This window comes from Haliotis rufescens, unplaced genomic scaffold (genome assembly GCF_023055435.1).
Source record: "Haliotis rufescens isolate VD_foot unplaced genomic scaffold, xgHalRufe1.0.p SCAF_3, whole genome shotgun sequence".
In the NCBI taxonomy this organism is placed as follows: domain Eukaryota; kingdom Metazoa; phylum Mollusca; class Gastropoda; order Lepetellida; family Haliotidae; genus Haliotis; species Haliotis rufescens.
In genome coordinates this window covers 15,370,706-15,393,241 of record NW_025964001.1, presented here as the reverse complement: position 1 = coordinate 15,393,241, position 22,536 = coordinate 15,370,706, and the positions used below count along the sequence as shown (strand labels likewise).

Here is a 22,536-nt window from a genome sequence, read left to right as displayed (position 1 = left end):
AGTTCAGCTCTATTATTCTGCCTGAGTGAGTTTGTTACAACACGTGCAATGTGTGGGCGGGCATTGTCCTGCTGCAACGTGGCGTTACGTCCCTGTATTTGCACAAGGGGTAGAACATGATCTCGAACGATGTCGCCCCGTAAGCGCGTTATTCAAATTTCCATAAACATGAGTTGTGTTGTGCCATTAGTTGTGATGCCACCTCATACCATTACCCTAAACTGACAACGTTGAGTAACGCAAGCGCCGCTAAAAAGTTCTTCTGGGGCCCCTGTAGATCCTTGCACGACCAAAACATCTGTCCACATAAAAACATGGACTCACATGTGAACAGTATACTGTCTCAGGCTTGTCTTCTGAACTTCAGTTGCTGTCTACGCCAAACTAGGCGGGCCTGACGGCGATGTGGAAGCACAATTTGGCGTATCGCTGGTAGTCGGGGCCGAATGTCGTGCTCCCTCCACCAGTTGCGTACGGTTTTGCCACTAATTGGTCTCAAACCCAGGAATTGTCCGAGCTGTTTGGTATCGATTCCGTAGATGCACCAACCGAATATGGTTGTCTTGTTGACGTGACACCACACCTAGACGATCGACCTGTTTCGTTTTATCACATTCATTTGATAAATCGAGTTGTTGTACACCAAGAATTTGATAAAGTTAGATTAGTTGGATTTAGGTTCATTTTGGAAAAAAAAGAAGATATTATCATGCTCTGAATAATTCTCAGTCCTCACTTAATGTATTTCTTTGTTGATTCAGACTGATGCAATGACGCGTATTCCATCACCCCGTCTTCAGTAGCCACTTTGAAACGCTTCGGGACGTTGTTTGGGACAGAATATCAGTGTGTGTGAGTGTGTGTGTGTCTGCGTGCGTGCGTGCGTGCGTGCGCGTGTGTGTGGTAAATCTTTGTTGTCAGAACTGCTAATCGATCTTCAATTTCTTTGGATATTTCAGTTGATGCCGATATAATATCATTAAAAATGATTGCAATAACACCAGAAACGCCCATGTGAAATTCGCTCAAATACATAAATTCATGAAAATCATCGTCCTGACCAGCGCTCGCCATGGTTCTGACATCACGGACATGTTTAACATTATATAGGTCCGTGGGGTCGCTCTATGCACGCGACGCGTTCGCAAGTAACAAACAGATGTTTATGACAACAATTATATTATAAAAAAGATCAAAATTCTTTATTAATTTCAAAACCTAGATTAACGCATACGTTTTGATGTCATGTGCACAATCTAAAAGAAATTGTATGAAGATACCGCCCCTCTATGACATTATTTGTATACGTTGAGGGAATGCCCTAAAGTAGTTTGTATCACTACGCTCGATTGATAACCTAATCACGCGACATACTGACGTTCAGCTTGGTAGTGTTCATCAAGGCCATCCGTCAATGTCAATATAACTGTATCCAGAACGTACACAGATATCGGATGGAAAATGTCTAAAAACTTCGGAGAGATTCAGTTGGGTTTAATGCCATTGTGAATGGCGTGTCAGTTTAGTAAGGTAAAAACATCAGGTATAGTTTCACATTTGGTTAAACCCATGATCAGACCCTAGGAACACGAGGTAGTATTAACATAATGAAATTGTATATCTTTTTACTGCCAGTCACCCCTCTCAATACATTTAACTATATGTAGGGAAGGGTGTTTTGATAGTAAACAGGCACGCACTTTAATTATTTGGATTAGAACTTCGAATTACTCTGGTCAGACACTTCATAACCGGTGTCAATCTGGAATTCAAACGCTGCGAACGGATCCTGACATTCATACGGGAGGCAACCCATCTAAGCGTTTTATTGCCTCGGAAGGGAAGTGAGACAATTCCAACCAGTAGCAAGCAGCTATACTATATAAATTAAATGGTCATTATACAGAATATATACACTGTAGGGCTGGGACGAGTCCAAATTTCTACCCGGGTACCCAACCCCCTATTACCCGACCCTACCCGGGTACCCACTGTAGGTCTCAGGAGATGTCTCCAAATGTCTGATTGGGAACATTTTTAGCATGGCCCTGCCAAAAACGTTTTTAGACACACGTACATTAAACAATCTGGTCATTCATACACTGAAGTTGAATTAAGTTATATCTTTATTAAACCAAATGAAAAATCAGAAGGAATGGGGGCCTAGTCAGAAAGAAATGCAAACATTAGTGACTTTTAGTTTAACCATAGAGTTCTAGATATTTTTTGTCATTAAACAATATATCACGTGACTAACCACGGATCCGGGTAGTCCTGTGGGTACCCGGGTCCTACACAGTACCCATCCGACCCGGGTACCCTAGTTACCCGTCCTAGCCCCAACATACAGCCCCATGCTGCTCCACCGGAATTATACATTGTCACTAGGCGTGTCCACATCTTGAAGAAGGCACAGGTCGTTGCCCACCCATGTAGATCCTGAGTAAAATAGGTCTTCAGCAACCCATGCTTGCCGTAAGAGGCGACCAACGGGATACGGGAGGCTCGCTGACTTGGTTGATGTATGTCTTTGTATCCCAACTGCGTGGATCGATGCTCATGATGTCAATCACTGTGGCCCAGACTCGACTATTTATAAACCGCTGAAATATTGCTGAACAAAAAACAACAGCAAAAAAACAACAAACAAACCAAACGAACCGGTCGTTGCTTATTTCGGAACCGGACCCATCTAGCGTCTCGTGACATAAGGGGTCCAGCGGTCACCAGCAAATTGCGATGCCTTAAATCTACCATCATTATAAGGCAAACCTATCCATCCATGATAACTTCAGATTCAGTCACAAGTAGATAAGACCGTGTTAGCTGTTATGAACAACACAGATTGCAATGAACTTTGACATTGTATCAGTGTAGGTCAGTGATGAAAGCGTATCACTTCTGCCTATGTGGTTACTTATACATATCAACATCGGCGCCCACAGTAACGACATCCCAACATGGCCAACGCGGCGGTGTACCTGTGTTTTTTAATGCTGTCTCTGTCAGTAGCATCTGGTAAGTGTTTACATTTTTTATGTATAATTTGTACACATACGCACGCACACACACACAGGCACACACACAGGCACACACAGGCACACACACACACACACACACACACACACACACACACACACACACACACACACACACACACACACACACACACACAAATCCTTATACATACATACAATCCTTATGAAATGTTGCATATGATGATTTATTATCCCCTATGTAAGATCATTCAACAGTAGCGGTGAGTCGAGGTGAAATGGGGTTTAACGTCGCGTTCAAGATTATTGTACTTACATAGCGACGTGTATGACGGGATCCGCTTCTCTCGACGGGCACCCGGTTCGATTCCTAACATGGACAGCGTTTGTTAAGCCCATCGTATATATACTGCCGGGAAAAAAAGTAGACACCCATGTTTGACGGTGGCTTACAATGAAACAAACTAGTACTGGCTATTTGATGGAGATATATTTGATAAGGGTGTCATAGATGTGATTGGGCCTCATGTTCGCAATGTTTCGGCGATTGTTTTCAGTCGAGTAACGTTCTGATTTATAATATATTTTGTCAAATCCAATTTTTAGTGTTAACTTTCTTTTGCCCGGCAGCTTAGCTGAGTCACTGCTGGATAATGCTAATCGCCGTATACATACCCACCCATATACTTATCAAGCAAGCTGGTTTTGATAAGATTGTTTGCGATAGATAGATTTGGAAAATACGTCAGCGTTATAGCTTTATCGGTAGGCTATATTAATATAATTGCATGGGATGTTCACTGAGGACAATGACATGAATATTTTACGGCTTGAAGAACAAATCCGATCCGTTACTAAGTTAGTGACCGGTGAACACGTATTATCCAACGAATTCATTAACCTATATTTTGTATTTATTTGATCTTTTAACAATAACATTATTAATCAAACAAATAGCATATGCCATTTTCACACGAGTATTTGTCATAATATTGATACGCCGTGTTGATCATCAGCAATATCTTTATTACTAAAATAAATGTGATGGTCATAGTCATAGTACCCCGACGACGCGGATCATTGTTCTTAATATCAATCACATGTTTGTCTGGCACAGTCTCGATTAAACAGGCTGCCGTCATATAGTTGGAATATTGCTGAGAGCCGCGTTAAATAAAACAAAAGTATATTTGCATATGCAGCGACCATATTGGATCCCCGATCCCAATTTCATTTGCCTGTGACAAGCATGGCGACTGTTTCCCCTTGGCTCCCGGTGGGTGGGTAGTCTGGGTTCAAATGGTAATTATGTTCTTTGGGAGTTGTACGAGAGGTGGTGGAAAAGTTCTGAACCTAACTACGAAGGCAGTATCGTACACCTGAACCGTTTGAACCAAGTACACAACCAGGCAGCATACTTCTGCAGGCATCAAAGTGACTAGGTATTATCTATTGATGAACTAGTGAGTGAGTGAGTGAGTATGGTTTTACGTCGCTTTTAGCAATATTCCAGCAATATCACGACGGGGGACACCAGAAATGGGCTTCACACATTGTACCCATGTCGGGAATCAAACCCGGGTCTTCGGCGTGCCGTGCGAACGCTTTAACCTCTAGGCTACCCGAACGATGAAATGGATAAAATTATCTACAGCCACGTCATCAATGATGCTCCTTCCTGCACCACTGTTAATAGGTAGGCAGCGGAGGTCAAGAGCCTCGATGATGATCCTCGACCAGGAAGACCTTCAACTGCCCTCACACCAGGGAAATGTTGATAACATATATACATGATATGATATTCACCACTCGTCACATAGCCTATTCAGAAGAAATCTATCATAAGAGGAGCTGAGAATTCTTAGGAATGAACTGGACCTGACAAAATTTTCAGCATGCTGGGCTCCATGGCTTCTGACTGCTGTTGACCCAGCTGATGAAGCAGACCCAGCGGATGTAGTTGAGCTGTTTGTAACTATTGATGAGCCTTTGGTTCACCACTATTTGGTTTACACATGATTAATTACCAATATTATGGTAACCTGCTTAGGCAACTGAGTGAGAATATCAAGGCCAGACGTCGTGGGGAAGCTCACTAAAAGTGTGTTGTTTCACCAGGACACATCTTCCCGAGGCAAGAGAGTTAACTGACTATAAAAGTCCAGTCAGTTGTCTCGGGAAGATGCCAGGACAATGCACATGTGTTGTCATGTCTGCAATGCACGACTGGTTTGAACCCGTATTCACCAGATTTGGCGCCGTCAGATTTCCACCTCTTCCAAAACGTGAAGAAAGCGATGTCTGGCATGCATTATGAAAATGCTGATGACATCATTCCTGCTGTGGAGGACATTTTACACCACGAGAAGGCAGCCTGCTACACCAGTGGGATCCAGCCACTCCAGCATCGTCGGCAGAAGTGTTTGGACCTCGCAGGGGAAATATGTTTAAAGTAATTAACAACCCTCTCTTCCAATGCAGTCCATCATAATTAGGTTTTGAAAGGACCATCCACCTCGAAGTTTCAGTAAACAGTTAGGATGTAATTATTTTGTCACATATTGTTGCGGACAGATCACAATGAGTACATCAAGCGATACAAAGATTACATCCAGTCTGTGTCTAACAACGCTACCTACGTCAGCATGATGAAAGCACAGGAGGAACATCAGCGGCAACCCAAGGCATGTATTGTGTAGTGTTGCCCTTTGCCCAGATAAGCTGTATTATGAAGTGATAATCATTTCCCCCTAAAAATAAGATAGAACCACCACCACATAAGCATATTAGCTGATCCCTAAATAAAACTTTAACCACATGTAATTAGCCTTTATGTACGTTCCTGAGAAGGGAGAAAAGGGACAGGTCAATTAATATGTGTGGGTGATACAGCAAATGAGTGGGGGAGGGATGGGGGTCGCCAATGATTATATTAACATGAAACTTACATGAAAAAATGACGAAGTTCCATTTTTTATCAAATATTTTTAATAAATTTAAATATTAGTGACTGGTAATTTATTGAAGGGAGGAGGAAGGTCACGAGACATTGTTACATTTGTGGGTGGGGGGAGGCATGAAAAGATGTCACATAAAATAGGGGAGGAGACCAGGAAAATATGATACAGTCCGAGCCAAATCTCACCACCACCTAACCCAGTTACTAGATACCACTTGAACTGCACATTAAGCCATGCATTAAATATTTGGTCAAATGTGGGGATTATATATATTTTAGCTGTGATTCGACGGACATAGAATTATCTATTATGACTTAATAAAAATAGCGCAGACAAAAGAAGTATTCATATTTAGCTATATCTTTGTCATGCTAACACTTTCTGGTATTAACTCCTCGCGGGTGTTTTCCCAACGCTAATGTCTTATTTTTTCGCCTACAGGACCCGGTCGAGTTTTTATTACAGTCTGCGGTAAAATCCGCAGATTCAATGTTTGTTTCCTCTCACACACATGTGTTGATGTCATCAATATACCTCTACAGGTAGCGGGCGCCCCCTTCTCCTGCACCGTGTACCCCCCGTCTCCGACTGTACCCACATCAGGTAATGTGTTCTTGTGTTCTACCGAATATTACTTTTATTTGGGGAACAAATATATATTCAGTACAATTAATTGGATCTGGTGTTCTATAAGGCAGTAACGATGCATTTCGTTGCAACAGGATGCCTTGATATTCACGTCGCGATGCAACCCATAGGGGTTGTTCTGAATACTGACTGTAGTTTGTTCTGAATACTGACTGTAGTTTGTTCTGAATACTGACTGTAGTTTGTTCTGAACTAACATTAGTGGTTGTTCTGAATACTGACTGTAGTATGTTCTGAATACTGACTGTAGTTTGTTCTGAATACTGACTGTAGTTTGTTCTGAACTAACATTAGTGGTTGTTCTGAATACTGACTGTAGTTTGTTCTAAACTAACATTAGTGGTTGTTCTGAATACTGACTGTAGTTTGTTCTGAATACTGACTGTAGTTTGTTCTAAACTAACATTAGTGGTTGTTCTGAATACTGACTGTAGTTTGTTCTGAATACTGACTGTAGTTTGTTCTAAACTAACATTAGTGGTTGTTCTGAATACTGACTGTAGTTTGTTCTGAACTAACATTAGTGGTTGTTCTAAACTAACATTAGTGGTTGTTCTGAATACTGACTGTAGTTTGTTCTAAACTAACATTAGTGGTTGTTCTGAATACTGACTGTAGTTTGTTCTGAACTAACATTAGTGGTTGTTCTAAACTAACATTAGTGGTTGTTCTGAATACTGACTGTAGTTTGTTCTGAATACTGACTGTAGTTTGTTCTGAATACTGACTGTAGTTTGTTCTGAACTAACATTAGTGGTTGTTCTGAATACTGACTGTAGTTTGTTCTGAATACTGACTGTAGTTTGTTCTGAATACTGACTGTAGTTTGTTCTGAACTAACATTAGTGGTTGTTCTGAATACTGACTGTAGTTTGTTCTAAACTAACATTAGTGGTTGTTCTGAATACTGACTGTAGTTTGTTCTGAATACTGACTGTAGTTTGTTCTGAAAACTAACATTAGTGGTTGTTCTGAATACTGACTGTAGTTTGTTCTGAATACTGACTGTAGTTTGTTCTAAACTAACATTAGTGGTTGTTCTGAATACTGACTGTAGTTTGTTCTGAATACTGACTGTAGTTTGTTCTAAACTAACATTAGTGGTTGTTCTGAATACTGACTGTAGTTTGTTCTGAACTAACATTAGTGGTTGTTCTAAACTAACATTAGTGGTTGTTCTGAATACTGACTGTAGTTTGTTCTAAACTAACATTAGTGGTTGTTCTGAATACTGACTGTAGTTTGTTCTGAACTAACATTAGTGGTTGTTCTAAACTAACATTAGTGGTTGTTCTGAATACTGACTGTAGTTTGTTCTGAACTAACATTAGTGGTTGTTCTGAATACTGACTGTAGCTTGTTCTGAACTAACATTAGTGGTTGTTCTGAATACTGACTGTAGTTTGTTCTAAACTAACATTAGTGGTTGTTCTGAATACTGACTGTAGTTTGTTCTAAACTAACATTAGTGGTTGTTCTGAATACTGACTGTAGTTTGTTCTGAATACTGACTGTAGTTTGTTCTAAACTAACATTAGTGGCTGTTCTGAATACTGACTGTAGTTTGTTCTGAATACTGACTGTAGTTTGTTCTAAACTAACATTAGTGGCTGTTCTGAATACTGTCTGTAGTTTGTTCTGAAAACTAACAATAGAAGCTGTTCTGAATACTGACTGTAGTTTGTTCTGAAAACTAACATTAGTGGCTGTTCTGAATACTGACTGTAGTTTGTTCTGAAAACTAATCTTAATGGTTGTTCTGAATACTGACTGTAGTTTGTTCTGAAAACTAACCTTAGTTGTTGTTCTGAATACAGACTGTAGTTTGTTCTGAATACTGACTGTAGTTTGTTCTGAATACTGACTGTAGTTTGTTCTGAATACTGACTGTAGTTTGTTCTGAATACTGACTGTAGTTTGTTCTGAAAACTAACATTAGTGGTTGTTCTGAATACTGACTGTAGTTTGTTCTGAATACTGACTGTAGTTTGTTCTGAATACTGACTGTAGTTTGTTCTGAATACTGACTGTAGTTTGTTCTAAACTAACATTAGTGGCTGTTCTGAATACTGACTGTAGTTTGTTCTGAACTAACATTAGTGGTTGTTCTAAACTAACATTAGTGGTTGTTCTGAATACTGACTGTAGTTTGTTCTGAATACTGACTGTAGTTTGTTCTGAATACTGACTGTAGTTTGTTCTGAACTAACATTAGTGGTTGTTCTGAATACTGACTGTAGTTTGTTCTGAATACTGACTGTAGTTTGTTCTGAATACTGACTGTAGTTTGTTCTGAACTAACATTAGTGGTTGTTCTGAATACTGACTGTAGTTTGTTCTAAACTAACATTAGTGGTTGTTCTGAATACTGACTGTAGTTTGTTCTGAATACTGACTGTAGTTTGTTCTGAAAACTAACATTAGTGGTTGTTCTGAATACTGACTGTAGTTTGTTCTGAATACTGACTGTAGTTTGTTCTAAACTAACATTAGTGGTTGTTCTGAATACTGACTGTAGTTTGTTCTGAATACTGACTGTAGTTTGTTCTAAACTAACATTAGTGGTTGTTCTGAATACTGACTGTAGTTTGTTCTGAACTAACATTAGTGGTTGTTCTAAACTAACATTAGTGGTTGTTCTGAATACTGACTGTAGTTTGTTCTAAACTAACATTAGTGGTTGTTCTGAATACTGACTGTAGTTTGTTCTGAACTAACATTAGTGGTTGTTCTAAACTAACATTAGTGGTTGTTCTGAATACTGACTGTAGTTTGTTCTGAACTAACATTAGTGGTTGTTCTGAATACTGACTGTAGCTTGTTCTGAACTAACATTAGTGGTTGTTCTGAATACTGACTGTAGTTTGTTCTAAACTAACATTAGTGGTTGTTCTGAATACTGACTGTAGTTTGTTCTGAATACTGACTGTAGTTTGTTCTAAACTAACATTAGTGGCTGTTCTGAATACTGACTGTAGTTTGTTCTGAATACTGACTGTAGTTTGTTCTAAACTAACATTAGTGGCTGTTCTGAATACTGTCTGTAGTTTGTTCTGAAAACTAACAATAGAAGCTGTTCTGAATACTGACTGTAGTTTGTTCTGAAAACTAACATTAGTGGCTGTTCTGAATACTGACTGTAGTTTGTTCTGAAAACTAATCTTAATGGTTGTTCTGAATACTGACTGTAGTTTGTTCTGAAAACTAACCTTAGTTGTTGTTCTGAATACAGACTGTAGTTTGTTCTGAATACTGACTGTAGTTTGTTCTGAATACTGACTGTAGTTTGTTCTGAATACTGACTGTAGTTTGTTCTGAATACTGACTGTAGTTTGTTCTGAAAACTAACATTAGTGGTTGTTCTGAATACTGACTGTAGTTTGTTCTGAATACTGACTGTAGTTTGTTCTAAACTAACATTAGTGGTTGTTCTGAATACTGACTGTAGTTTGTTCTGAATACTGACTGTAGTTTGTTCTAAACTAACATTAGTGGCTGTTCTGAATACTGACTGTAGTTTGTTCTGAACTAACATTAGTGGTTGTTCTAAACTAACATTAGTGGTTGTTCTGAATACTGACTGTAGTTTGTTCTAAACTAACATTAGTGGTTGTTCTGAATACTGACTGTAGTTTGTTCTGAACTAACATTAGTGGTTGTTCTAAACTAACATTAGTGGTTGTTCTGAATACTGACTGTAGTTTGTTCTGAATACTGACTGTAGTTTGTTCTGAATACTGACTGTAGTTTGTTCTGAACTAACATTAGTGGTTGTTCTGAATACTGACTGTAGTTTGTTCTGAATACTGACTGTAGTTTGTTCTGAATACTGACTGTAGTTTGTTCTGAATACTGACTGTAGTTTGTTCTAAACTAACATTAGTGGTTGTTCTGAATACTGACTGTAGTTTGTTCTGAAAACTAACATTAGTGGTTGTTCTGAATACTGACTGTAGTTTGTTCTGAATACTGACTGTAGTTTGTTCTAAACTAACATTAGTGGTTGTTCTGAAGACTGACTGTAGTTTGTTCTGAATACTGACTGTAGTTTGTTCTAAACTAACATTAGTGGTTGTTCTGAATACTGACTGTAGTTTGTTCTGAATACTGACTGTAGTTTGTTCTAAACTAACATTAGTGGTTGTTCTGAATACTGACTGTAGTTTGTTCTGAACTAACATTAGTGGTTGTTCTAAACTAACATTAGTGGTTGTTCTGAATACTGACTGTAGTTTGTTCTAAACTAACATTAGTGGTTGTTCTGAATACTGACTGTAGTTTGTTCTGAACTAACATTAGTGGTTGTTCTAAACTAACATTAGTGGTTGTTCTGAATACTGACTGTAGTTTGTTCTGAACTAACATTAGTGGTTGTTCTGAATACTGACTGTAGTTTGTTCTAAACTAACATTAGTGGTTGTTCTGAATACTGACTGTAGCTTGTTCTGAACTAACATTAGTGGTTGTTCTGAATACTGACTGTAGTTTGTTCTAAACTAACATTAGTGGTTGTTCTGAATACTGACTGTAGTTTGTTCTAAACTAACATTAGTGGTTGTTCTGAATACTGACTGTAGTTTGTTCTGAATACTGACTGTAGTTTGTTCTAAACTAACATTAGTGGTTGTTCTGAATACTGACTGTAGTTTGTTCTGAATACTGACTGTAGATTGTTCTAAACTAACATTAGTGGTTGTTCTGAATACTGACTGTAGTTTGTTCTGAACTAACATTAGTGGTTGTTCTAAACTAACATTAGTGGTTGTTCTGAATACTGACTGTAGTTTGTTCTAAACTAACATTAGTGGTTGTTCTGAATACTGACTGTAGTTTGTTCTGAACTAACATTAGTGGTTGTTCTAAACTAACATTAGTGGTTGTTCTGAATACTGACTGTAGTTTGTTCTGAACTAACATTAGTGGTTGTTCTGAATACTGACTGTAGTTTGTTCTAAACTAACATTAGTGGTTGTTCTGAATACTGACTGTAGCTTGTTCTGAACTAACATTAGTGGTTGTTCTGAATACTGACTGTAGTTTGTTCTAAACTAACATTAGTGGTTGTTCTGAATACTGACTGTAGTTTGTTCTAAACTAACATTAGTGGTTGTTCTGAATACTGACTGTAGTTTGTTCTGAATACTGACTGTAGTTTGTTCTAAACTAACATTAGTGGCTGTTCTGAATACTGACTGTAGTTTGTTCTGAATACTGACTGTAGTTTGTTCTAAACTAACATTAGTGGCTGTTCTGAATACTGTCTGTAGTTTGTTCTGAAAACTAACAATAGAAGCTGTTCTGAATACTGACTGTAGTTTGTTCTGAAAACTAACATTAGTGGCTGTTCTGAATACTGACTGTAGTTTGTTCTGAAAACTAATCTTAATGGTTGTTCTGAATACTGACTGTAGTTTGTTCTGAAAACTAACCTTAGTTGTTGTTCTGAATACAGACTGTAGTTTGTTCTGAATACAGACTGTAGTTTGTTCTGAATACTGACTGTAGTTTGTTCTGAATACTGACTGTAGTTTGTTCTGAATACTGACTGTAGTTTGTTCTGAATACTGACTGTAGTTTGTTCTGAAAACTAACATTAGTGGTTGTTCTGAATACTGACTGTAGTTTGTTCTGAATACTGACTGTAGTTTGTTCTGAATACTGACTGTAGTTTGTTCTGAATACTGACTGTAGTTTGTTCTGAATACTGACTGTAGTTTGTTCTGAAAACTAACCTTAGTGGTTGTTCTGTAAACTGAGCATAGTTTCAACTCATCGTAGTTTTACCTCACCGATGTTTCAGTTCACACTCTGCGGCCAGGGGACGTGAAGGTCGTCGGAGCCTTGGGAGACTCCATCACGGTGAGCTGTGTCTCGTTCAGGACAACTCCTCCCCCCCCCCCCCCCCTGCTTACACCTTCGGGAAGATTAGTGCAAGAACACGATTCTGTACTCATTTAATTTCATTAATCGCCCCTAAAACCAATCGTAAAACTGTTCCATTGAGAACACTGTATGCATTGTGAGGACAAACAAGTCCAGAAATATTGCTAAAGCGATACTCAAATACTGGAAGATCTTACTTAACACGTGACATAATTACGTCACAATGGACTTCCCTTTCTGCACAATATACCAATGTTATAACTACCACTAAAGATTTATGTGTAGCAAAACCCAGTGGTGCTAAAGATAAACCGATAATGTAAGCCTCATTTGGGGATCAAGCAGAGCAAAACTTTTGCAATAGTTTAGAGACGTTCTACCGTAACCAAATATAACATTGTCATGTACCAACTATCGGCACTTACCTACATCTGCTAAAAATCAAAGACATGTTTAGGAAAATACTAAAATAAACCTTTTTGTCACATTATAACCCCTGTAAAAGATATCGCCGGTAACCTATAACTCATAATTGTTGAAGAGAGAAGAAATCCGAGAGAAGTGTTTCACAGTACCACACAATGACCTGTCCTTATATTCTAGGCGGCCCTCGGCGCGGACGCCAGCAACATATTCGGGGTTCTCACCGAGTACCGGGGACTCTCTTGGAGGTGAGGCTTTCGGCCATTGGTCACACACCTGTAGTCCTCAACACTTGATATAGAACAGGGAAATATCGCGATTATTAATTAACGAAGATAGCTGCATATGTGCTAATTCTTATCAAGTGAACACAAGCCATTCCGCCGACAAGGAACTATATTACTTAGAGTAAAGACAAAAATTGCAAAGTGCTGTCAGATGTGTAAAGCTGTTTGTGGTTTAAGCCACGACGACCTTATGTGTCGCTTGTTATATCTGTCGTTAGCAAACTCCACAGGTATGTTGCTGGTATGTTGCTGGTATGGTGCTGGTATGGTATTACATAGATTGGTACGGTGTGGTGCTTGTAGACAAGAGATCATCATTTGAGATTTGAATCAACGACCGGCAGATCCTGTAACAGTTAAGGGTCGTAACTCTGCACATAGAATCGTGAGATACAATTAAGATATGTAATCGGTTTTCTCCCAAATGACTTTGTATAAATAATGTGTACATTGTATATGTGTATCGGCAGTCTTTTCAATCTATCTATCAAGAAAGTTTATTGGATAAACAAGGGAGCCAGCTGATCCTAATCGATATTAAATTGTCGTTTACTCTCGGTTCAAATATCGATCAACCGTTGTCAAATTACCCCAAACAGAAATATAACGGCCTGCTCGCTCTATGCAAGATATATACTACTCAAAGAAGCTAAAGAACACCCGATTTTTTAATGACATGACAGATTAACTATAGACATATGAAAACATCGGGTGTTCTTTAACTTCTTTTGAGTAGCATATAACAAAAACGGAAGTACAAAGGCAGCACACTAATTGTTGAAAATGATTTAAATGCGCTGACGTATTGCCTGATTTGTAACAATTTTGATGTCGAATAATTTAAAAGTTATGTTATATCCATAGCGACTGTATTATTTTTCATTTTGCATGACGTTATAAGGGTGGCCAAGAGGGGACATCGCTTTCGATATATCGCTTTCTCAGCTCATGGTATCGCTTTCTCGTCCTGTGCCATCGCTTTTTCGTCTCGTGCCATCGCTTTCTCGTCTCATGTGATCACTTTCTCGCTTTCTCGCGTCTGTAATGGAAGGCGAGAACGCGATGTCCCCTCTCGACCACGACACGTTATGTGGGTCTAACGGTTTACATTTTACCGTGTGTACGGGTTGGTGTTTCAGCATTGGCGGGGACGGAACATATGAGGACCAGGAAACACTACCGAGTGAGTACCATGCTGTCCGAGGCCTGTCATTAGTGTTTTAGTCTGTGAACCGATGACAAGTTAGGATATTCGGTTGGAGTGTTTGTTTGTTTGTTTATTTGTTGTTTGACGCCGCACTTAGCATTATTCAGCTATATGACGGCGGTCTCAAAATTTTGAGTCTGAACCATATACCAGACAATCCAGTGACATCACGAGCATCGATCTACGCAATTGGGATACGATGACATGCATCAGCCAAGTCAACGAGCCTGATCACCCGATCCCGTTAGTCGCCTTTTACGACATGCACTGGTTGCTGATGACCAGTTCTATTCCTGATATTCAGGTGTTCAGACTAAATCATATACATAAAGTACCACTGCGTCCCAGTCTGAAAATAATCGAGTCTGGACCGGTCAAATCTCTTATTGACATCATGCATCGATCTCAACAATTGGGATACGATGACATGCATTAACAAGTCTGCGAGCTTGAACGCGCGATGTCGTCAGTCGCCTCTCACTCTTAAAGCCAGCTACACCACAACGCCGACGTGGATTGCCGAGGGCTTCCAGTCGGGGCTTACAATGATTGGTTGTAAAAACCCCTATGATAAATTACTAATGCTTCTGTAATTCGTGTTTTGAACGTCCAATGTTCTAAAATCACAGACAAAAAATTATTTCATTATGGAATCGAACCTGCAACCTCACATATCGAGTTTAGTTTTGCAACACACTGTTTTCGCACTGAATAGCCGGGGCAAGTAATGATAAAGTTGTTCAATTTTACATGTCTTGAATCCAGTTGGTCCATGCTGCACATGTTTTTTTCTCTCGCACGCTTGGATTGAATTCCTTTCACACCGCACACACTGTATTGTTTCACTATAAAGTATCTCGATATTTTCTTATAATCTTTATGATGAATCGCTTTATAAGTTGACAAAACGCATCTCTTCGGAATTACTTGAGATTGTAAACCCTGGCATTCGGGAACATACCTCGGGATACCTTCCTGTCAGGGTTTACAATCTCAAGTAATCCCGAGGAAAAGTGGTTTCTTCTTTACTTAAAATATTATCATGACGCAAAACAGCAATACAGAAACACGTTCCATTGTTGATTAATCGCTTTTTAAAATCTAGATATATAATATAATCACCCCCACCCCTCCTTCAAGAATAACAAATGCTTGGACCCTTACTGTCTTACTGTAGTCAGCGATAGGGTGTCGATAAACCACATGCAATGGGAAACATGTTTTACTGATTTCCTGTAAACGAAATTTTCATCCTTGGTTGTTTTCAGACATCCTCAAGAGATACAACCCCAACTTAAAGGGGTACTCCGTTGGTACAGGAGACAGCGAGGACAAGGCTCACCTGAACGTTGCCGATACTGGTAGCGTCGCGGCGTATGTAGATACACCTCGTCTTTGTGGACAGTAGACGTATTCGAGTAGGGCATATAATATGTTTGTTGTTTAACACCGTTCTCAGCAGTATTCCAGCTATATGACGGCGGTCTGTAAATAATCGAGTCTGGACAAGACAACCCGGTGATTGACATCATGAGCGTCGATCTACGCAATTTGGATTCGATGACATGCATCAACCAAGTCAGCGAGCCTGACAAACCCATCTTCCCGAGGCAAGACAGTTAACTGACTACAAAAGTCCAGTTATACGAACAAGGCTGGTATTATGGAGTTAAATTTGGACTAACGAGTCTATGCATAGTCCAATCAAAATCGCGCAACGAAATCGAAGTCCGGTTCGTAAACTGTCGTGCAGATTTCGGTCGATTGCAGGATTTGCAAAGCATGTGCAACGCCAACTCGTTGTCAACCGATATTTTCTAGATCTTTACATGTTTTTAATCAAGGTGCTCGCGTGATTTGATGCATTTCGCGATGTAAGAACCGTTTTATCGCAATATAGATCTTGAGTATCGATCAGATCGTTTTGACTGGGCGCCGCCATTTTGTTTGAAACTAATGTAAGTGATGCAAGAGGTGGAATCTGATTTGTCCATAGGAGAGGCTTAGAAGGGACATAACTCCTAATAACCACTAGTGGCGCTACAATCGAGCCCAGGAATTCCAGCCTAGTTCGGCAAGGGTGGAAACTGGACTTTTAAAGTCAGTTAACTCTCTTGCCTCCGGAAGATGGACAAACCGATCCTCTTATGACAAGCATGGGTTGCCGAAGACTAATTCTAACCCGTATTTTCACGGGTACGACATGCAATACAGTTTCGTAAGCGGTGCTCAGGCTTGGGGACTTGGTTGATTGCATGTCATCGTTCCCTGAATGCGTGGGCCGTTGTTCATGATATCAATCACCGGATTGTCTGGTCCACACTTGGTTATCTACATCCCTCCCTTATATACCTGAAATATTGGGGTGCGGCGTTAAACAACAAACACTCATGTAATAAAGTCACTTGGGGATATACCGAACGCCATTCGACCCTAGTATAACATTGCCAAATACGAAGTTCCTTACACAAGCGTTTGTACTGCTTACAAAACTTATACCACATATAATTTACAGAAGATATGTATTTGATAGGTGTGTAAAAAAATAGTTGTACAGGTGGTATATGTGAGATGTCTTCGTGATGTCATCATAGGGATCTCCCGAAGCAGGCAAGACTTTTGATAGACCGGATGAACAATGACCCTGAGATTGACGTTCAGAATGACTGGAAGGTCATCACGATCATGACTGGCGGGAACGACATCTGTGACGTCTGCACTGATGGGGTGAGTCTGGTAGCCACACCAGGACACTTTTTATCAGACGTCTCTTTCCTCTTTTATGAATGTTCACACCTTCCTCAGTTTTGATATTCGCATTATCATTTTTAGCCCCAATTATGATCCTTGGTTTGTCGGAGGGGACACGGGTGTCTCAGTCGTCTAAGGCGCCGCGATTCGCTGTGCAGGGTTGCGTCCTTTGGGCACGCCAGAAACCTATTATTGTGGGTTCGAATCCCGGTTCGCCCCGATTATGTTTCTAGGTTTATCAGCACCATACCGTGCTTGTGGGTTTCACCTAAGTGGTAAACGTCTGAGACCTGCATCACTTCGGGCTTTCCTCCCACATTAAGCTGATACGCCGTGATATAACTGGAATACTGTTAAAAGCGGCGTTAAACCCCAACTCACTCATTCACTCACTTGGTGTGTCGGAATGATACTGGTGTTCGTCGTCAAACATTCGTCACCACTCGCCCCTTTCCGTAACCTGCTATTCGGCTTGTCCCGAAATAACACGAGTTGGTCACGAATGCGTCGTCAAAATGATAAATATAGACTCTCACCCTGGTGTCTTTTGACATCAAATATATCAACAAGAGTTGTCATTGGTATATATCTGACATCAAAAGACACATGGGCGAGCATTTATTTATCATCCCAAACCAGCTTTCATGGGAGACATGGGGCGGTCGGGTAGCCTTGTGGTTTAAGCGTTCGCTCGTCCCTCCGAAGACCCGGATTCGATTCCCGACATGGGTACAATGTGTGAAGCCCATTTCTGGTGTCCCCCGCCGTGATTTTGCTGGAATATTGCTAAAAGCGGCGTAAAACCATACTCACTCACTCACTCATGGGAGACATCGCATATGTGAGATCCGGGGTATCCGGGGTATACTTGGGGTATCTAAACGTCTGTACAGTGTGTATCAGTAATCGAAAGTTATATTCCCCTGACACATATCAGAATACATTATATACTATCAATACCTAGCTAATTATATTCATTAAAATGCTTTTGTTCACGACTGAATCAATAAATGAAACGAAATAGCTTTAACGATGACGTAACTTGGAGGCTGCTAACCGCAGTCCCGCACCCCAGGGGCCCAGTAAGTGTGGGCAGCTTAGGTCAACCCAAGCATGACGTAAATCAGTAAACACGTGCTAACGTTTGGGTTATACCTTGGTCAACACGGGTTCACCTGGCTTTTGAGATCGAACTCAAGCACTGACATGACTGAAGCTGGTTAGCTGTGCTTTTTCAACATTGAAGACACTGGTTAATGATTTTTACAAACTGAAAAAGTTGAAAGAATGATTTTGCATGATAAATATAATCTCACCCTCGTGCCTTTTGATTTCAAACATATACCAATGCTCGTCAAGCCTCGGAGTTAAAATTATCATGATGTCAATCTCTGGATTGTCTGGTCCAGAGTCGATTATTTACAGACCGCCGTCATATTGCTGAGTGCGGCGTTAAACCACAAACCAACCAACCAGTGAATTAAGTGTAAAAGGGTCAGCTACTCAGCCTCAGTGGCAGGGAGATTAGTGAAGTCATTTAATTGTGGCGTCATGATAACGGATGACGTCACAATTTTCTCAAAGCATTGGAATGGAATTATATTTTTATTATAGCTCGATATCATGTTTTGGATGATAAATAGAGATTATTATACCAGCATGTGTGTCAAACTGATTGTACGGAACGAGTGTCAGAATTCTTGTATTTCCCGAGTGAGAGTTTCGTACAAGCAGTATGACACACATGCGAGTGTAATAATTTCTTATTACTCATTATTTCTCAATCGTTTTGAACTCACCTTTAGAAAAAATGCAGAGATCGCGACCACCGTCTTAGAATAACACAATTTTGGAATGGCGTCAACAATCTCCAGCTATAACGTCGTTTCTAGCGTCACGTCATTTCGGCCTTACATCACAATTAGATTTCGAATCACATCAACAATGCCGACCGGATGACGGTTATGTTATATATCCTCAGGAAGGGCATAGCCCCGAACGTTATATCGAGTCCGTGACCGCCGCTCTGGACCTGCTTCAAACAGAGGTACCCAGGGTGTTAGTCAACCTGGTAGAGACGATCAACGTGGAGATCGCTAAAGATCTCAACAAGGGATTGCTCTGTACTGTCCTACACGTGTGAGTCCATGACCAATGCACTTGTCAGTTATGTTTCATGTGAACGAATAATTATGAATGATAATTACGCTGTCTTCTGTGCAACGTCCCCTCTTTCGCATAGCCGTGACTAGTCTAGCACTGCGTCTCTGTGAAGATGATATACATTTCGCGTGTCCGTGGATTCATTAATGGAGAAATCTCGAGAATCTCTTGATTCCCGGAATCAACAGATTCGAGTGATTTCTCCGACTCAAACCATGCTATGGTTGATATATAATTTCTCTATAATTTTGCATAGTCTCATATTCTATAGTTACGTTTTCCTTGTGTAAAATGCACTTTCAGAATGGACTATTAATTTCTGGCTCAAAATCAACTGCACCAACAGTAACGTAAGGTCATTATAATAGTATAATATATTGCACTGCTTGTCCGTGAATACGATATTCATATTGCGTGGAGAGTTGGTGAATATAATGTTAATAATGCCCCGCGTGTCCATGAACGGGATACTTCTGTTGACATTGCTTGTCCGTGAATATGATATTTACATTGGCAGTGCCTGCCGGTGTGCGGCGTTCCCTGACGGCGCGGAGGGGGAGGAACTGATTGTCCAGACGACCAAAGGCTACCACGCTCAGACAGAGCAGCTGGTCAGTACTGGCCGTTACGACACCAAGGACGACTTCACTGTAGTAGTGCAACCATTCCTCAAGGAAACCTTCCTGCCAAGAACGGTAGGGCGAAACAGGAAGTACAGTGGTCTCTAAAAATGAAATGAATGAATAAGGAAGCCATCGAGGGATACCTATTAGCTGGAAGACCTATAGTATCATGTGACCTTAAAACTTAACAATGAAATTCCCTTTCTGTACGGTAACCAGTGTTATAAAGGCTAATTATTACTTATGTTTAGAAATCAGCACATCAGTGTATGCTTAGTGTGAGCATTAGGCAGCGTTTGAAATAAGCATGACCGCAGTAACCCTGTTCTGTTTGTTTGTTATTAAACGCCGCACTAAGATTTTTTTTTCTCCAGATTCCATGTTAGAAATGTATAGAGCTATGTACTTATTAATGTGGGGTGGTTCTCCTCCAGGCTGACGGCAAACCTGACTTCAGCTTCTTCGCGCCGGACTGTTTCCACTTAAGCAGGAAGGGCCAAGCTGCTGCTGCCAATGGTCTGTGGAACAACATGGTGAGTGAATGTTGTTTTGCGCCCTACATACACATAAAGTATCACTTCGTCGCAACCATGACCCACCAGGTAACCTATAATAATATACAGTAATATACACCGCCTCCGTGGTGTAGTGGATAGAGCTTCTGCCCAGAGAGCGGAAGGTCGGTGATTCTATCGCCATACCAGAAGTAAAAAGATGAGTTTTGTTGTTTCCCTGCCTGACATTCGGAATAATAGGGGAAAACAAGGCTCCGAGCCGCTATGATGTGCCTGAGTATAGTATCCATGTTAAACTGCGACATGGTACCACAGTTGGCTAGCACTATAAAACCGGCATTAATCAGGACCAATACAAGCAGCCACGCACGCACGCACACATACACACACGCACGCACGCACGCACGCACGCACGAACACGCACACACACACACACGCACACACACGTGGGTGCACGTCGCTCTACAAATAAATACACTTTAAACGCAAAGTTACCCCCCGTTCTACCTCACCCCACATACTAACATAACAACACTACTCACTTATTGTCGAGGATTTTGTCGAACAAAGAACTAGAGGACAAAATAAAACTCACTCGGGTCTTATCAAATGCATTTGTAGTTTGTTACTGCTATATGTGTATCCCTAGCATTTGTGGAGCAGTGTATCCAACCGCGCATAACTGTAGACACGTGAATGTTATGTTACAGATCGAGCGGGAAGGAGGCAAGCGAGTCAACTGGGCTCCCGGTCAACCTATTGAATGTCCATCTGAGGTGATGACAGCTTCCCCTCTCACATATGTTAGATCCCATAGTCAAACAGTTTTGACCTTTATACATTCTGTTTCCTACGGTGGCCAATAATATTTATACCGCGGTGGAAATATTATCACCACGGTGGAAATATTTTTCTGTGGTTTCATTTTCGTTTTTGACATTTTCGTTTTGGTTTTTGACATTTTCGTTTTAGTTTTTGACATTTTCGTTTTGGTTTTTGACATTTTCATTTTTGACATTTTCGTTTTGGTTTTTTGACAATTTCATTTTAGTTTTTGACATTTTCGCTTCACATTTCAGCGATTCAATAGCTACTTGAAAGTACATTTTCCATGTTTTCGGTTGTTTTTATACATGATTTATTACATATTTGTATGACAAATTGTGTTAATTTTCAAAAGGTTACAATGAAAGTATGTGAAATATCAAAATATTGAAAAACAGACTCCATGTCCCTTATGGGCCACCGTAGTTTCCATTGGGTAAGACAATTGACTCAATTCAAGAAGTGGTCGTTCTTGTACATGTTTCATGTTCTTGCGCTTGAGCACATTCGAACGTTGTACAGTCAAAAGTTGAAGGGGCCTACGTGAATACTTATCAGAAGTTCGACAAAATCGAAACATGAACTCGGCATACATTTACCGATTGGTAAGAAGAACGAATCACACGAGACATATCCGACAAACAAACGAGAAAATGAAATAAATGTCGACTTATCAAAGTAAGTTTGCGCTGGAAGTTCATGTTTAATACTGGAAAATGACTTCGAGACAACCGTGACTTCGACACAACTGATTTGACACATCAGAGGTTAACTTATGATGATTATAGAAGGAATACCTTGGGGTCAAACTGTTATTCGAGACAACCGTAACTTCGACACATCAAAGTTCGACACAACAGTGTTTGACTGTATATGTGTATTTCCAGGCCTCTCCGTTCTTCTTTACCCGTAAGAACAGCAACGCAACTGCAGGTGGTGTGAGAAGAGACGGCCCGATGCTGACTGGCGACGTGAAGGGGGACTCTACGAATGAGGAGGAGATTAATGGGACCAACAACGGGGGCTCTGAGGACCACACAGTCGCCATCGGTGCGTCGCTGATACTGCTGGGGGTGAATTAGTTTAGTGAGCCGTACCATCAGTGGGTGGTTGTTTCATCATCCTCGATTAACCAGTATATTTTATGTTAATTCTATCGTGAGAATTAACATGGACCCAATCGCTACCAAATCTGAGACCGATTCGATTGCCACGTCGCTCACAAATGCCGTTCAATCAAATACTCTCATGTATG

At 40.3% G+C, this 22,536-nt stretch overlaps 1 protein-coding gene across 1 annotated transcript in view; it reads left to right on the top strand.

Moving 5' to 3' along the window:
* Positions 1-2,864: 2,864 nt before the first annotated feature.
* Positions 2,865-22,536, top strand: part of LOC124134780 (phospholipase B1, membrane-associated-like) — a 61,228-nt gene continuing 41,556 nt past the window's right edge. Inside the window, exons 1-13 of the mRNA XM_048403349.1 lie at positions 2,865-3,018; positions 5,571-5,680; positions 6,499-6,559; positions 12,405-12,463; positions 13,091-13,158; positions 14,337-14,380; positions 15,673-15,778; positions 16,999-17,131; positions 19,137-19,294; positions 19,836-20,013; positions 20,376-20,474; positions 21,167-21,232; positions 22,169-22,331. Of these exons, the coding sequence (XP_048259306.1) occupies positions 2,961-3,018; positions 5,571-5,680; positions 6,499-6,559; positions 12,405-12,463; positions 13,091-13,158; positions 14,337-14,380; positions 15,673-15,778; positions 16,999-17,131; positions 19,137-19,294; positions 19,836-20,013; positions 20,376-20,474; positions 21,167-21,232; positions 22,169-22,331 (1,303 nt within the window). The 5' untranslated portion in view covers positions 2,865-2,960. The remainder of the gene's footprint in view (positions 3,019-5,570; positions 5,681-6,498; positions 6,560-12,404; positions 12,464-13,090; positions 13,159-14,336; positions 14,381-15,672; positions 15,779-16,998; positions 17,132-19,136; positions 19,295-19,835; positions 20,014-20,375; positions 20,475-21,166; positions 21,233-22,168; positions 22,332-22,536) is intronic.